This window comes from Loxodonta africana, chromosome 13 (assembly GCF_030014295.1).
Source record: "Loxodonta africana isolate mLoxAfr1 chromosome 13, mLoxAfr1.hap2, whole genome shotgun sequence".
Classification (NCBI taxonomy): Eukaryota; Metazoa; Chordata; class Mammalia; order Proboscidea; family Elephantidae; genus Loxodonta; species Loxodonta africana.
Genome location: NC_087354.1, coordinates 42,312,000 through 42,330,051, shown reverse-complemented (window position 1 = coordinate 42,330,051; position 18,052 = coordinate 42,312,000). Strand labels below are relative to the sequence as shown.

The following is an 18,052-nucleotide window of genomic DNA, read 5'->3' as shown; positions in this document are numbered from 1 at the left end:
GAACAGAAGAAATAAAAAGCATTCAGACTGGGGACAGAAAGAAAAATAGAAAGGCACCAGAGAAGAAATCAGCAAAAAGATAGCAGGAACCCTACTACAAAATTAAAGAGGAGGGAAAGAAACAAGATCAACACCACCCTGGTTTGACTGACTGGTTTTGTAAATTTAAAACTTTTTTTTTTTTTTTAAACCTTCCCAGTTCTCCCTCCCCAGCTCTCCCCAACGCAGCTGATTTTGGATAGTCACAGATTTCCCCAAGTTCTTTGTCCTGAGGAGAAAGACACAGTGAAGGGTTGGGGATAAAGGAGGTAGAGAGGATGGCAAATAAGGGGGGAAAAAAAAAAAGTTGCCACAGATGTTTTTTATACACTACAACCAAAAGGATCATGGGTTTGAAAAAAACGAAGACAAGGGGGAGGTGAGTGATCATACTGGGGAAGAGGGAAAGGAAGCAGAAGGGAAAGGCATCGGGCCACCTCTAATGACTACAGTACTACTACTGTAGGGTGCTGGACTCACTCTGAAGGACGCTTATGGTGGCCTGGGCTCGAATCCATGTTATGGAGGGGTTTTGCCTCAAGTCATTCCTCTTGGGGTCGTTGCTGGCCCTGCACTCGTAAGTCCCAGAGTCCTCCAAGGTGAGCCGGGTTATTCTCAGCACACTCACGCCGTTTGACCCGTAGGCGGTGTTTACGGTGACACGGCGCTTCCGAGCACCGTCCCACAGCTGTCTGAAAGACTCTGCCCGGTTGACTTCTGCGTACCACCACTGGATCTCTGGCGTGGGACTCCCGACCACGTCACAGTACAGCTCAAAGGCGTCCCCCGTGAGCTTAGTTTCTGACATGGGCGACTTGACAAACCCAGCTAGAGGGAGGGGGAGCAGGAAAGCAGTGACAGGCCAATCCGAAAAAAAAAAAGAATCAACAGGTGTTAATAAAAATTTAAAGAAAAGAAAAAAGCAAATGAGTTGCAAAGAACAAAAAAGGATTCATTTTTAAACTATAAAGAGACAGTAATAGCAATTCATACAAGCTTTTAGAAGAACCACCCTGGGAAGCTTATGAAGCAAAGGCAGGCTAATTACAAGCTGGGGCAGCCCAGGTGCTGGCCAGGCAGAAGCAAGCCCACTGGAAAGCATATTAGCAATGGGCCCAGCTGGTAGGAATAAGAACGCCTCAAGTCTCCGAGAAAGGCCTCTTTTCTCAGAGCACACACCGTTACCTTTCTAAACTCAGCCAAGTGATGAAAGATAACCAGAAGCGGCAGTAGGTTTGTATGTCAAGTCAGGATCTCTCTTGGGATGGGGGGACACTTGGTAGAGAAGATGTCATTTCTTTGTGAGCCTCAACAAGGAATGTTAACTGACCTACTGGCACCTTCCCTTGGGATTCAGAGTTGAAATTTCAACTGAAAGGACAGCAAATTTTTCTTTCATGCAGGAGTCTACCCTGGGTTCAGATTAGATTTTCCCCACACCCAGTTGTCAGTGACCCTCAGGCACAGGAGGACAGGAGAGTCTGTGCTTGGGGGGCAGCTCAGGAGTGGAATCAACAGTAACAGCAACGACTCATTGCCAGTGAATGAAGGTACTATGTCCTTCATAATCCCATAAATCCATACAAACAGAAAAATCTCCTGAAAAGCCAGTCTCAGAAATAACCACAGTACTTGACAGGATTTCTCCACATAGTTTCGTTGCCTGACTGCTAGAAGCCAGCTTAAAAAGGACGAGAAATGTAGACTGATGAGCTAAGCTCTAAGGTCAAGGCCAGGCCTCAGCAACCACTGCCAGGCACTGCCCAGGAACTGAAGTTGATGCCTACTTCCACTGGCCCACAATTTGCTTCAGGTTACACTTCCAAAAGACAAGGTGGCAACGGCAGAAAAGAGTAAGAAAAATATAGGTTTTTTGAAAAACTTGGAGTTGGATCCACAGAGAACTAAATCACAGTTGCGAGCATGCTGTCTTACCCATTCACTCCACCTCGGTTGTTCAGCATGTCTACCAATTCAGGCAGTGTGCTAAGGTACTAGGCAAGGAGCTAAGTGAGTACTTGGAGTGGCCGGACAACTTCCCCTGGAAAGTCTAGCTCATGAGTCAAGCCTGCCCCTCTGCAGTGAGCAGAAAGTGGGGCCAGGATCTGCCAACATCAGACGGAGAACACATCCCAGAGGAGAGGTATGAATTAAACGAAACAATTTTCCTATAGTCCAGAAGCCAAAGATGTAACAGGACTGGCTAAAAATGAAGACTGTTAAATAAAGAAATTTCTGTTTATATCGACAGTAGTATTTGCTTTCGGAGACAAACCCCACTCCATGGACCCCAAAACAGTAAAAAACAAACCAGATGCTGTTGAGTCGACTGTGACTCATGACAACCCCATTGTGTCAGAGTAGAACTGTGCTCCATACGGTTTTCAATGGCTGATTTTCCAGAAGCAGACTGACAGGCCTTTCTTCCAAGGTGCCTCTGGGTGAACTCAAACCTCCATCCTCTTAGTTAGCTGCTGAGTGCATCAACTGTTTGTACCACCCAGGGACTCCAAGAATGGTAACAGAGGTACTAAATCAAGCAGAGGTCAGGACCTCCAAATTCATACTAGTCCTTCCAGTCAGGAAACGTTCAGATCTGGGGAGGACAGGAATGCACTGATTAACAAGCTGAGGCTAAATGCTCTCTCCGCCTTGAAAATTTCATTCCAAATCACCTCTTCAGATCCAGTGTCAGTTCTTGTAAGGAACCATCTACCAGAAGCCCCACAAAAGCCAAAAAGCTATCATTCTCAGATGCAGGGGAAGTTTTAGAATTACAGAAAGGAAACACCAAGCCCCTGTGTGAAGAGCAGCATATAGTGCTCACCTCCCCATAGAGTGGCATCAAGGGAGCCATGCCTCCTCAGTCAGTCTTGCAAACTGCCGTCTACCCACCTGTCAATGTCAATGCCAACTAACACAAAGGGAGAGGTAAAAGAATCTGGTTCCACTTGTTTTACTACTGGTTGTATCATCAGAGAACACTGGAAATCAGTAAATCCCTAGAGAGCAGTAAAGAGTGTTACTCTATTGTAATATTCTTGACCATGAAGTGGAAATCACAAATGGTCTCATTCTCATATTCTCTATGAACTTCAGTTATGTCCTCTCAAATGCTGTGACTATACCCTTAATTATGCCCTGCAAATCTGTTAATAGGTTTCTTTTGTATTTTTTTCCTGTCTGAATTAGCCTGTTTATCAATCTGTTGTCAGCACCAACATAAAAGGGGTGCCAGCAAGTATGTTCAGAAGCAGCAAGAGCCCATCCAATTCCAGTGTAATCTCAAATTCCAATACCACACAATCTGAAGCTAGCCGAGAAACCGCCTGAACGTTATTCCCAAAGCGCGGAGCTGAGCAAGTCACTCAAACCAACACCACACCCCTGGGCAAGAAAGAGAAGGGAGGAAGGAATGCTGATCTGATTTAGTTTAATTTCCTATTTCTGTAGAGGAAAATGAGACTAAGTCAGAAATGTTCTTTGAATTAGTAAATTACATGAGGTATATTTAAACCAGCTTATTTAAAATCAGAATAAAAACTCCTTAAAACGCTAACAATGAATAATCTTTCTGTACTCTCTTGGATGCCATAATAACAGTTATTATTAAACACATATATCAATCAATCAACAGGTAACATTTTCTGTTACACGTGTTAGGCAATGCACTAACCCAACCAAAATCTGTTGTCAAGTCGATTCCAACCCATAGCAACCCTATAGGACAGAGCAGAACTGCCCTATAGGGTTTCCAAGGAGCAGCTGGTGGATTCAAGCTGCTGACCTTTTGGTGAGCTGCCCAGCTCTTAACCACAGCGCTAGCAGGGCTCCAGGCAATGTGCTAAGCACTTTATATTCATTATCGCACTTAATTCTCAAAACTGTCTTATAAAATAAGTGCCACTGTAATCTCCTTAAAAAGACACAGAAACTGAGGCCCAAAAAGTTAAATACTCTGTCCACAGTCCCAGCAAAGAGTCTTGCCCAGGATGCAGATGAGCCTAAAGCCAAAGCATGGTCTCAACATTGCCCACAACAGTGGTCAACGTGTTTTACTAGGCTGCAGAAAGTTCTTGTACGTGTTTAAAAGTTAATAGGTATGCTTTGTTAGTTACCACATCATTAATTAAGAGTTCCCAGCCACAAAAAGCCAGGAACCGTCTATTGGAATGTTCCGCACACTATGATCACTAACTCCTGGAGCTGTAATCATATTAAAGAATGGAAAAGAGCCTAGGATCAAAGAGTTTCTAAAGCAACTGGGGGGGGGGTGGGGGGAGGGGAGGTAGAGGGAATAAGGGGATGACAGTGAGAAAACAAAAGATGGTTACGGAGGCAAGACTGCCCCTCTTGTTCTGATGATTCAAATGTCCTGCTCTTGAGAAGGCCGGCTTCACAGGAGGAAGGCATTTAAAATACACTAGATGCATTTCTCTGTTAAAAGGCTAGATAAAGGGTAGCAGCTTCAATTTTTACAGAACTTTACAGTTTACAAAGCGCTTCCACATACATCATATCTCATTCCGTTCAAATAATTCCCCAAGGTCCGCAGGACAGATGCAGAAACGGGATCATGACTTGCCCAAGATCACTTACGTGGCTAATCCTTAGAGGAACTGGGACTAGAGCCCAGGTCTTCCAGCTCTTAGTCTAGAGTTCTTTCCAATAAACCAAGCCACCTCTAAACAAACCAACTAGGGGATTCCTTGATAGCTGAACACATCAAAAATCATGAAAACTGATCTATTTCCCTACCTAGCAGCAAGGAAAAGAGAGAGAGAGAAAAAAAAAAAAACCTTCTATCCACAGCACTGTGAAATCACAATTAGCAAGGGAAAGTTATTAGCAACCTTAGCCACCCAAAATTAGCTCCAATTCAGAAGAGAAGCAGCAGCTCTCAGCAACAGCAAGGAGGTGGGTAGCTCAGAGTCTGACTCAGTGCCCTGCCTTTCATTACCAAGGACTTTCAAACAACCATGTGCCCTCAACATGAGCATACACAACTGCTTAAAGTTGGGAGGGCAGTCGAGGCATCTGTTGGATCTCCAGGTCAAGGTGCACCCAGTATTTTGGAAAAAGACTCAATTTCAGAAAAGCAGCCTCCCTTCCTCCTTCCCACCCCAATAATCTCCACGCATCTCATCAGTGACTAGCTCAGACCTTACACAGTTTTGACAAAGTACTGATACCAGAATGTTCACTTCAACAATGATCAATGAGGGGAGCTTAGCGGTGGCGAATGGTTCTGGGGGAGGGAGGGGCTGACAGCTGGGGGTGGAGGGGTGGCAGGCAGAGCACAAAAAATGGAGGTAGCAAAATGGGGAGAAGTGTAATATAAAATTGCATAACGGGGTGGGGGATGGGGCAGGAAGACGACAGCTGGGGCTAGCAGCCGGAGGAAGAGAGGAGCTCTCTGGCAGGAAAACTGGATGTGTAGATATGCACAGAGGGTGAGAAGAAAAAGGGAACACAGAAGAGCAAGCTGAGTCCAAATCGGAAGAAAACTGCTTTTACGTATGCCCTAAGGAAGCAAAAAGCTAGCCTAGCCCCATACCGGAGGGGCCCCCAGAGGTTTTTACAGAGGAGGTTCTCATTTCCCTCCAGGGCATCACTGGTAATAAAGCTAACTGCTCTCCCTTCTCCCTTGGCTGACTACTGTCCAGGGCAGGCCTTTAAACCCAGCCCGCTTCTATCATTTTTCAAAAACAAAACAGCTATTCCCTTTAAGGCCCTCTCACCACTGTTCCCTCGGGGTGGCTCCTGCTGTGCTCTCCTTCAGACCTCACAGGAAAGAAGAGATGACAACCAAGGACACAGCAGCATTTCTCACACACACACTCGCATGCTCAAATCGTATACCTCAAAAAGAAGAAAGACTGAGCAAGACCCATTGACATCTAACTCCTGGTTACAGGGTCTATGATGATTTCAATCTGTCGGAATGGCCCCTAACTGCGCTAAGACTGGAACATACGCAGGCTCTGTACCTTGCTGTTAACAGGAGAAGCGGCTTGTTTGTCCCTACTGTAATACACCAAAGGTAGGGCAGAAGTCGCTCTGCACCCATTCCACGCCTGCCAACCAAGGCACAGACAGGCCTGAGGCCCTGGGAGTGGATGGAAATGGGGTAACCTGATTCTCTGCACCAGGAAGAAGGTACGTGGGTCTGATCTCATGGATTAGTCTGATCTCTACGCAGAGGTGGCAGCAATTACAAAGCATTTTCCAAATTCAAATCCACCACTTCCACAGCTTCCCCTACGCCAGGCAGAAATGACAATGGCTTAAAAATGAAGATCATTTCTACCACTAGCTTCTCAGCCAGAGCACACCCTTTATTTTGAAATTACACCACCCAAAGTAGCCTAAAGGAATCTGTTTGGTCCATATTAACTGGCCTTCAGCTTTAGAGAAACAGGGAAATTTATTTAGTGCCAAAAGCCTATATATTGATTAAAAGAAGCAAACTCTAAAATCAGACTGCCTGGGTTCACATCCAGGTTCCGTCACTAACAGTGTTACCTTAAACAAGTGACCTAACCTCTCTGAGCATTATCTCCCTCATCTGTAAAATGGGGCTAACAATATGAGTACCTCATAGGTATATATTGTGAGGATTAGATAACACAGAAGTTCCATAAATAGCGCATGGCTCACGGTAAGTATTCAATAATGTTAGCTATTATTATCCGTCTCCAGAGAAATAAACGCTGAACAGGCCATGTGCAGTAGACTTCAGCACTGCTCCACAACAGGTGGGAAAAAAGAACCTTTACGTTTGAGATGAGTTTCAACTTGGAATCCAGTGTCTTCAAGAAACAACAAATAATTAGCCTTAACCTTTCAAGTAAAATGAGTAACAAAAGAGAAATGTTAACTGGAGGAGGCAATGAAAAAGGAATGAATTCTCCATTCCTTTCTCTCCTTACAGCGAACTAGAATCGGGAGAGTGGTAACAACACACACACGCGTGGACTCAGGAGTAGCAAACATTATTATAGAGTTGTCAGCCATCAAATCTGGGATATTATCAACACCATAGGAAGCCCAAGAATAATGAAAAAGAGGCAATACAATGTTCTCCTTAAAAAAAAATAAAGAATAAACCAACCAATTACAAATCAGGCTGCTTCACCATGACCTATGCAGGAAACACACTGGCTACTCAGCAAGCCAAACAGTAAATTCACAAAACTTAAGATGATAGTTACACAATTTTGGATCATGTCAGACTAGCTGAATTTCAGTCTAAGAAAGACTGAATTCTTATACTCTTTGAGCAGTTTCTTCAGATACAGAATGGGAATAATGTCACCTACTTTATAGTTGCAAAAATCATGTAACATGTGGAAGAGTTCTGTAAATAGAAGCTCTATGCAAATGTTACTTTAGGAGTGACAAGCATCTGATATGATCCATCTATACTTCAACAGGGATCTTCATTCAGTCCTGTGACAGTGCCACTGACAAGCTAAGCAACCACGACCTACCTAGATCTGTGGGCCTTATAATGACACACACAAAAAGGATAGGAATCTAATGAAAAGCCATGGGCCCCTCTCATCCCAGAAAAAAAAAAAGCACACAAAATTCTGCATCTAGTTTCAGCAGTGTTTCAGACCCCAGGTTTGATACCCTAAGTCTAGGTGGTACTGCCACTGAGTGAGTAGACAGATAGGGGTCTATTAGGCCAAGAGCTCACCTTATAGGGAAATGAGCCATGGTTTAGAACATCTCGGCTGGATTCTTCAACTTCTTCAACCTCAGCCTCCTCATCTGAAAAATGGGGATAACAAGCTCCTACCTTCTTCATAAGGTCATGGACATGAACAATGTATGAAAATCACTTTGTAAACCTGTAAAGCCATGACTGTAATAAGATTGGAGTTTTATCCAAGAATTCTACTCTGTAACTTACAGGACGATCCAAACCGGTCCTGAGTGCTCTGCGGAGGAATCTCAAAAGCAGTGTGACAGGGCTCACAGGCTCACCCACCAGAGGCAGTAGTATCTCCTGTGGTGACTTTTTCTGACCTTTTCCATTTTCCAGAAGAAAAAAGGAATGAAAACCACTGACCCGAAGAATTTAAACATGTTTCAAACAGAAAGTAACATTAAATATGGTAGCATTGCCAGCAATCAAAAAAGAGGATTTAGAATAAATTCTCATTTTTTAAAAACGGTCTTATAAAACTTGAACCTGACACCAGATCTGCAAAGAGAAGAATCAGCTCAGAAGTGATCCTATTTTGCATTTCTTCCTGCACCTCTAACATGTTCCAGGGGCTAAGTAACACTTGCCTGCAATTCTAAATATCCTTACGTGGGCTCTAACAAATTAAAAGCCCTGCTTATATGTTATCGGCTTTTTGGGTTATATGTTATCTGTCAGAAGGTCCTAGTCACCACGTACTTAGTCTGGGCTTTTCTAGTACTCAGATAAACATCCTCATTATCAAAGACATTCCTTGAGACCAAGGCTTCAAACTGGGTTTGTTCCTTTCCGACCCCTGCTGATAATTTACATTTCTAACAAGTTCTTAGGAGATGCTAATGCTGTTGGTTAGGGACGAATTCTGAGATCCACTAGCAGCGTGGCAGTTCTCAAAGTTTATTTTACATAAGGATCACCTGGGGATTTTCTTAAACTGTAGATTCCGATTCAGTACATCTGGGATAGAAACGCAAATTATCAGCCAGAGCTTGAACCTGAAAGAACTGATTCAAAGCCCTGCTTGAGACTAACAACCTGGTTTTCCTCACCCCAGACTCATGGTGAGCCTACAGGACAGAGTAGAACTGCCCCACAGGGTTTCCACTGAGCGACTGGTAGGTTCAGACTGCTGATCTTCTGGTTAGCAGCCAAATGCTTAACCACGGTGCCACCAAGGCCCTGCTACACCAACAGGACTCCAATAATAGATCAGGTCTCGTTTTGAGTCTGATATCAAAATGACCATGACTTTTTAAAAACTAAAAGTGTGTGCAAGTGGGAAAATGTAGTAACCACCACCTGCTGTTAAACTGATCTTTTTAGGAAACTCTAGGAAATTCACTTCATAACCCCACAAATGGCATGAGCAGTATTCAAACAGTTGGTACACAAAGGAAAAAAGCTAGTTTTGCTAACATTAAAAACAATGGATGTCTCACGCAAGGAAAACACACAAAAACCAGTTCTATCTCAAAGAGAGTTGTTAATGAAAACTTGGGTTCAAATAGTGAGAAATCCTTGTATGTTTAAACAAATGCTCATAAAAGTTCTCTTATCCCAAAAGACTGTCAAAAATAGCTCTGGGTTGGTCTAGAACTACATCCAAAATGGAGCTCTGAAGCCAGAAACCTCTTTTTTTTTTTTCTAAGTTACAGCATTTTAGGACTGTGCTTCATTTGGCCCTCCAGTTAGGATTTATTAAAGGCAAAATGAAAACAATTTGTTAAAAAGGTTGAATACTCTGAAAAGCCTTGAGTAATTACTGTATCAAAAACTAACCTAATTACTTTTTTCTGAAATGCACTTGGCTATACATTCAATATAACTTCTGATAACAAGCTCAATTTCTGTCTCCAACAACTTTGCACTAACAATCAGGGCTTAAGTGTTAAAGATAACACCATTCATCTCAGTCTTCCAAAGGATAACGCAATTCATCTCATTCTTCCATCATCATACATGCCAGGAATACGACAGTGAACACAAGCAGCCCAAGCCAACGGCCTAGATATAATCCACGAGATTTTTAACTGGAGGAGGTAGGAAGCTACCCCTGGCAGCCCCCTTTTAAGCTTTTTCCCAGAAACCGGAGTCAAGTTCTTGGCACACGGGGAAATTCAATTTTTGAATCACGTTCCAGGATGTTAAGGTAAAACAGTCCCAGTCTTCCCAGTGGATGAGTTATTTACAAACCATTAATAGCTTATAGTAGAAGCCACAATGAGAACTGTGTTATTTATATTATCAAAGGCAAAACTTTTCTTAGATGGCAAAATCCTAGAGCAGCGATTCTCAAACTTTGTCATACATCAGAATCACTTGGAGGGCTGGTTAAAACTTAGATTGTGGGCTCCCCGCCCTGAATTTCTGATTCAGGTGGTCTGGGGTGGGACCTAAGAATCTGCATTTCTAACAAGTTCCCTGGTGTCGCTGGTGCTGCTGGTTTACAGACCACACTAGGACAACCACTGTCTCAGGAATTCTGAAACTGTTAACATTTTCAACTTGTTCAAGCAGAAAGAAAATAATGGCACAGGAGCCACAGAGATGTTTCTGAAACCATATAAAGATTCTTGGCAGCAGCTGCATCTGTGGTCATATCCCAAAGAAGTAATGTAACAAAAATAATTGCTAAAAAACTGTCACTCAGTATATGACTTCATAACAATGACTTTTATATTTGTTCAGGTTACCAATCTATAAATTGAGAACATGCCCTCAATTACCATTTACTGAGGGCCTGTTTTGCCAAGGACTGTGCCTAGGGATAATGAAGATAATCTGTTCCTAAAGAGATCACAACCTTGCAAGACAAGAGATATACGAAAAATCAAAATTAAATACAAATTATAACGGCCACTTCCATGACAGATGTGTACAACGGGAACATATAACAACACGTACCAGGAATAATTATTTTGCTAAGTGTGCATGCCTAGAAAGCGTATGCATGAGATCTGAGTTTAGCCTCGTCAGGTTGGCGGTGAGTGGGTGGTGGTCTGGTTCTTGGCAAGAGGAAAGAGAGCACAGTGCTGGATGGAGAAGTGGCAGGAATGAGCAGTTCAAAATACAGCTGGAAAACTTCAGTATTTTTTGAGTGCTATTATATTCCGAGCACCTGTTAAGTGCTCATGCTACTCAGAAAAACAAGACAGTCTCTATCTTCAAGACCTCACCATCTAGGGAGAATGACAGGTATCTTGCAGGTTATAAAAAGCGTGTGTCCTAAGCTAAGCAGTTTGAACTTCTTTCTACAGAACAAGGAGTGTAACTGATATGACCTGTGTCAGTATGAAGGATGGACCAGAAGGAAGGAAGTCAGAAAGACCCGCTAGGAAGCCCTTTCAATAATCCAAGTGAAAAATGAGAGTCTGAACTAAGAGTGGCTGTGGGAATCGTGAGAAGGTGACAGATGGAAGGAATGTTTACAAGATAGAATCAACTCAACCTGTTGGCCTTATGGGTAGAGAGTGATACTACAAATGGAATAAGGGAGGACAGGCTGATATCCAGGTGAAATGTCCCAAACTCACTGCCAGAAGTTAATTAGGACTCACAGCGACCCTATAACAAAAACAACAACAGCAACCCTATAGGACAGATTAAAACTGCCCCACAGAGTTTCCAAGGAAGCAGACTGCCACATCTTTTTCCTATGGAGCAGCTGATGGGTTCAAGCTGCCAACCTTTCAGATAGCACCTGAGCACTTGACCACTGTGCCACGAGGGCTCCTTGGTGACATGCCCAGTAGGTAGTTAAAAAAGTAGAACTGGTAATCAGAAAAGAGGTGGAGGCTGGAAACATGCACTTGGGAATTACTAGCTTAGATGAAACTGAAACCATGGGAGGAGAAGAAATCACTCAGGGAGGGTGAGAAAGGGACTGAGAATGGAACTTTCTACGTAATTACGCTTCTTTCCAAATGAGTCATCACTGAATGCACTACACTTTTATTAGGATAAAATATACCAAGTTAGGAATTCATTCCCATCCTTTATCAGCACCACCTTTAAACAGCATCAGGTAAATATTATTCTGCTTCTGAAGGCTTAGAAGAAGGATCTTCTGTTGTTCGTGATGACAGTGACTCCTCAGGTACAGGCATGGTCTCCATACCGGAAGCTCTCAAAGGTGCAATGGACTCTGCTTGAGTAGAGTGTGTCATGTCATTTGCCTTTATAAGGAATTCCCAATTTTTTCAGAAAAGCTATCCATTGGCCAGAGTATCTTTGGAAATGTTTCTTGGTGGGGAAAAGCTAAACTAACACTTATTCCCAACCAATCTTCTTAGCTTTTAAAAATGTATGCAATCTCAGTCTAAAGCCCTAGGCAAAACCAGCTCTCACTATGCAGTGAAGAGTACTGAAAAAAGCAAAGCCAGTATGCCACAGACCAAGTGATTCTCCAGAAAATATCAACAGCAGTAGTAGCTCTATTTTAGATTGTGTAAGAAGTTCATGAGGGAATATATTTACACTCTTTTTGCTCCTTTCTGCTCCTCAATATTTCTGTAAAGATTAACCAGATATGATTTTGAAAATTAAGGATGTGACAGTAACACAGGCAAGTGACCATGAGATTTCTTCAATATTGGTATGAAATGGGAAATATGCTACCCCTCCTCTAGACCCCCAATGGTTTCTCAATTTTAAAAAGCGAGGATACTCTACAGATTTAAAAAAAAAAAAGTCATTGCTGTCAAGTAGATTCCGACTCATAAGGACCCTATAGGATAGAGTAGAACTGCCCCACAGGGTTTCCAAGGTTCTAGATCTTTACGGAAGCAGACTACCACATCTTTCTCCCATGAAGCAGCTGATGAGTTTGAATGCTGACCTTTGGATTAGCAGTCTAGCACTTTAACGACTGAGCCGCTACAGCTCCTTCAATAGAACTACACTGAGTCTTACTGTGAATTTTCAAAAATGAGACAGACTGAACTCCTTTACCTATAAGGTCATACTGCCAATGTGTTGAAACTACAAACTTTCCCACTACTTAAGTCATTATGGTGGCAAAAATTATTTATATGGTGAGATTAAACAACAGATTCCAAGGACTATTTTGTATTACACGCTATACATGGAGATCTGTATTTCTTCCAAAATTTTCAACAACTTATATGGTTATTGTCTCTTCCAGGAATTTTACTTGCCTCCCCAAAAGGGGCAATGACATGAAAAAAAAAAAAAAGATGCTATTAATAATTTTGATGGGGCAACGGGCGCAAACTGAGAATTGTGGTCATCCAATTTACAGGGAAACTGGAGGTTGTGTTGTGTAAGGTCAAGCAACTAGCATGGTGCAATCCCAGAATAAAACTCCAGGTTAATTAACTTGAAATCCTAAATGCAGAATAACGGTGATTTACAAACTTTTCCCAAACAACTTCAAGCAGTAATTTTCCAAGAACTCTACTGATTGTATTTATTCCTCCAAAGCGCCTTCAAAGTCCTAGTTTTGTTTTTCTCTATCAAAAATGAGAAATCCTCAACCCACAGTCTTCTACATTAAATATCATTTGGTAGCTATACTACCCTTGGAAACCCTGGTGGCGTAGTGGTTAAGTGCTACGGCTGCTAGCCAAAGGGTCGGCAGTTCAAATCCGCCAGGCGCTCCTTGGAAACTCTATGGGGCAGGTCTACTCTGTCCTATAGGGTTGCTATGAGTCGGAATCAACTCGACAGCACTGGGGTTTTGGTATACCACCCTTGGCTCAGGTAACTTCCTCATTAACCAGAATCTCTTCCCTTACTGCAGAGTACACAATTCATGGCCCTAGTGCCCAAAAGGAAGATACCTCCTCTCATGATTTCAAATGATAGTATGCAAAGATCACTGAACCTTAAAATTTGCAAAGGGTATTTCTCTATGTAGTAATCTCAGAGTATTATCTGGTGTAAATTATAAACCCTGGTGCAAAAGAGGCCAAGAATGTGTAGTCTAGCATTGACTCTCTAGAATGTATTATCTTGTACTCTGATAGTATTTCAGATATGAACACCAAAGTGTACAGTATTAAAATGTTGTTGTTGTGTGCCATCGAGTCAATTCTGACTCACAGAAACCCTATATGACAGAGTAGAACTGCCCCATAGGGTTTCCTAGGCTGTAAATCTTTACTGGACCAGATAGCCAGCTCTCTTCTCCCACGGAGGTGCTGGTGGGTTTGAACTGCCGACCTCTCGGTTAGCAGCCAAGCACTTAACCATTGTGCCACCAGGGCTTCCACTGAAATGCTAGACACATCAGTTTAAACTGTGACTTAAAAAAAGTTATGTATAGAAATCATTCCATTTAATAAATATATATACATTAAAATGTGAAACCTCAGTTCTCTTACATGTACAACCAGTGGAATGTGCCTGGTTCCTAGGGTTTCTTTCAGCTCTAATATTCTGCAAATCTATATATTAAAAATCACCAATTAACTGAAATAGTGTATATTCTATGAATTCATGAAAATACATAATACAAAACTGTGTTTATAAAAAATAACATTTTAATATATGACTTATTTGGAAACCAGGATATGCCTCTAATTTTGTATCCCAACAATGCCTTGCTGCACACATTATACTTAATCATGTCTATTAAAAGAATGGTAAAAAAATAAGATTCTCATTACCAAGGACTAAGGATAAAATGCTTTTATTAAATTTCAACCTATTAACAACTTAAAACGTACTAGTAGTCATTAGTTTGTTAATGCACAGCATAAAAATGAAACCATTTTTCTTTAAGTTGTGGGGTGTTTCATGACATCAGGGCCATCTTTCTGTATCAATAGAAGCACAGATTCTAGGACGCTACACTACAGTACATTTGAATTTACCATAGATGCTCTGGAGGCTGTTTTTTATTTAGAAAAATTAAATCCCCACTGTCAGTCTGTTTTCTTGACATGCATTCGTTAATCCTGGCAAGCAAGTGAATAAAAACTGAATGTAAAATTGATTTTTGATTTGAGATTTACCTTACAGTTAGATTGCAACCTTCCCACGCTTTTCCAAAATAGGTAATAATGCCGCCTCATCATCAATTCGTACAGGAAAAGAAGTTCAGGTTCTCTGTAAACCTCTAGAGTAAAAAACAAATGAGCAAAAAGCCTAGAAGTCTTTTCTTTGAGAATACAACCTTGGAAAAAAACACTTGGGAGTGGAGGGAGTAGGACATTTTCTAGCTATTCTAAAAAAGCAAGAAAATTTCAAAAAGATTACTGAACCTATAATGTTTCTGAAAGTAATTCATTATAACAGCAGCTAACATTCATTAATCACTTTAGGTGTGTCAGGCATACTGCAAAGTGTATTATGTAATTTAATTCAGCACATAATAATAGAATCTACCTCGTAAGCACAGAGATTAAATAATTTGCCTAATATCACTCAGCTGATGGTGGCAGAGAGGACACAGACCCTGACAGTGTGATTCCAGAGCTGGTACCAGGACACTATACTACCTCACTAATACTTTGTTTACCATGGACATTTAGAACTAAAGAGTATCTAGTATACATTATTCAATCCAAAACATTTTATCCTTGAATGACTGGCATACAAGAATACTCTGCTTCTTTCTCATTCATGTTACCAGTTCAGGCCTTAATCATTACACATCTATCCCCAATTATCTGAATTATCTACGTAGAAATTCTTTGTGGGCCTCTGAGTTTAAAAAGTATGTGGCATTATTAAACATGAACTTTTTTTTTTTTTTCAAAGCTGGCATTCCTAACTAATAAACTGGAACTTAGTATTCAGTCTCCGAGGTGGTTGCTAAAACCACACAGCCCTAAGATCTTACCCCCACCAAGAAGGGCTGAAAACTAATAGCACTTTCAACTCCTTTCCAAGCAGAGACTTACCAGCACACCTCTGCACTCTACTATCACGTTTGTGCATATTCCTGGATTTCAAAACTCTGGGCAAATAACAAGTAGCTCTTTCCCACAAACAAGGTGAAAAGCCTTGCAATTAAGTATTATTTTACCAAGTCCATTTTGCATAGGATGATTATCCTTTGCTATTTTATAGACACTGCCTGAAAGGGATCATCTTTTCTTTTGGTCTCATTTCAACCATAGACACATGTGATGAGTATTTTAACCATTGATTGTACATGTAACCACTGACTGTACATGTAAGAGAGCTGAGGTTTCACATTTTAATGTATATTTGACTTTGCAAAGTATGCACAGACTCTCTTCCATACAAGTATCAAGACTGACCAAGTACATCATGAACCAAAGGTACAAAACATCCTTGTGCAAAAATTTCAGAAGTAGGTCTACAAAGGGGCCATTTATTTCATCAATTTTAAAACCTTGTCTCTCAGACCCTAAGGACTCTTTGGAACACTTAGGGGACTTCTTCTCCCCCAAACAACCCTACTTTGATCTGACAAATTGAGATTCTACTTGGTATTTTAAAAACAAAACTTTTCCACTGCTAAAGTTTGAAAAGTCCTAATCTAACACTTAGATATACTATGGTCCAAAAAGGCTATAATCTACCTGCAGGACTCTTACTAAAATCCAAGTGTTCTGACTTCCTGGTCACTAATGTCGTTATCTACTAAAACTTGCTGCCCCCTCAATCTCTCAGGAAGACCCAAAATTCAATCAACCCTCCAAATCTGTTTTGTTCTCCCTTCATAATTACTTCCAATTTGGACTCTTCGAGCCTTGTTTCAGGTCCTCATTACCTCAGAACTACAAGACTGGGTAGAAATGTGAGGTGCAGGATCAGGTTATGTTACTTACCTAGCAAAACTGTTTCCAGAATGTTTTCCATAAAAAGTGGCAGAGGTGCCCTGGGAATTGTCCACATGGCTAAGACATCAAATGTGTGAACATTAAAGATTTCTGCCAAAAAGCATGGCTCAAGATAAAAATCATGGCAATATACTGTTCTTTCCCATTTAACAAAGCTTTTCCCTGTTTGGAATGAGAAATGGCCTTTTGGTAGGTCAATTTCAGTATCAAGAATTCAGTCATCATCAACATAATTCTGTTTAACTGACAATTAGTAACAACGGATGTATTCTAGAGGCACCATACACATACATAAATGAAAATATCTGTCACTTCAATTAGTATTTTCAGAAAAGGAGGGCTACAAATACCTAGATGAATTATAATTAATACTACTCAGTACAAAGCATTACGGTCTGTAAATGCTATGTGTGTACACAGTTAGCTTTGAAAGGGTACACAACAAAGTACTAATATAACAGTGCTTATTCCTGTTTTTATTCCTGGGGAGTGGGAATCAAAGATAGAAAAGGAGAAGCTTTAATATACTACTTTAAACACCAGGGTATTATTTGAAATCATCATGTAAGCAAGCCCTTTCATAATTTTTAAAAATCCAAGAACTTTTCCCGTTTTTCAAAAAGTCAAATGAAATAATTCTATGCCAAAATACTAGTTAGTCAGTATCCAGCTGGGTGGGTTCATTCATCCAGACTGGTAATATTCCCTCCCGTAGTTAGTTACAACTTCTCTTTGAAAAGTCAATCTGGTGAAAGCTTTGTTAACTTCTAGGCAGAGTTGGCTAACAGTCTTGTGTATCTGGTTACCTCAGGCTCACCTGGTCCTACTAGGCCTGTCAAGTTTTTGCAATGGTGTATTTTGAGAGTTTAAGACTTTATACAATTCTTGAGGTCTTTCAGTGACAAACGGATAGTGTTGTAGAATGGTAAAGTGACACTCTACTAAGACACTACTAAAAACACATTCCACTCAAGCCCTTTCCCATTCTGGCTGTAAAAAGCTACTGAAATACACATACCTGTTACTGAAATACAGGTGCCAGGAGGCTCATACCTCTACTGGTAATTTCTGGGCAATTTTCACTATCACCTAATGCTGTTCCTACAGCAAGAATTACTGCTCTGTATTCTCTAGTGAATTTTTTTCCCTTTAATGCACATAATAATTTGCCCTTTCATCTTCTAGCTATAAAATCTGATTACTCCTAGTCCCACCCCCCTCCCATAACTGAAATTTGTCTACCTGCCACTGGGTAGCAGATTGTATGTTCCATGGGCAGACATTTCAGCATGTTTCATGCGTATTCATAGTTAAGTGGTAGCCTTACAAAGAACTAAAATTTACCAGCCACAGCAGTACCTCATAGTTCACAATCAGTATTCTTTACTAGCCACCTGCCTGGAACTCTTTCTGCCTTGATGTCCTCAGTTCCATCAGGAATTAATCTCCTTTGTGACTAGGCCTTGAAGACTACCTGGGCTGTTCCTGAGAAATAAGGACATTATGACCCTGTGGGGAT

The 18,052-nt window shown here is 41.2% G+C and overlaps 2 protein-coding genes across 4 annotated transcripts in view; both read right to left on the bottom strand.

Annotated features, from left to right (window-relative positions):
* Positions 1-18,052, bottom strand: part of LOC100663341 (neuroplastin) — a 66,800-nt gene that overhangs the window by 34,978 nt on the left and 13,770 nt on the right. The gene's annotated exons all lie outside the window — the stretch shown is intronic.
* LOC135227266 (neuroplastin-like) overlaps positions 1-18,052 on the bottom strand; it is a 35,603-nt gene that overhangs the window by 4,343 nt on the left and 13,208 nt on the right. For all 3 annotated transcript variants that reach the window (XR_010317409.1, XM_064267285.1, XM_064267286.1), the window contains exon 2: positions 520-16,623. Coding sequence is in view for 2 of the 3 variants with exons in the window: in XM_064267285.1 (XP_064123355.1) it covers positions 520-847 (328 nt within the window). In the remaining variant the exon portion in view is untranslated. The remainder of the gene's footprint in view (positions 1-519; positions 16,624-18,052) is intronic.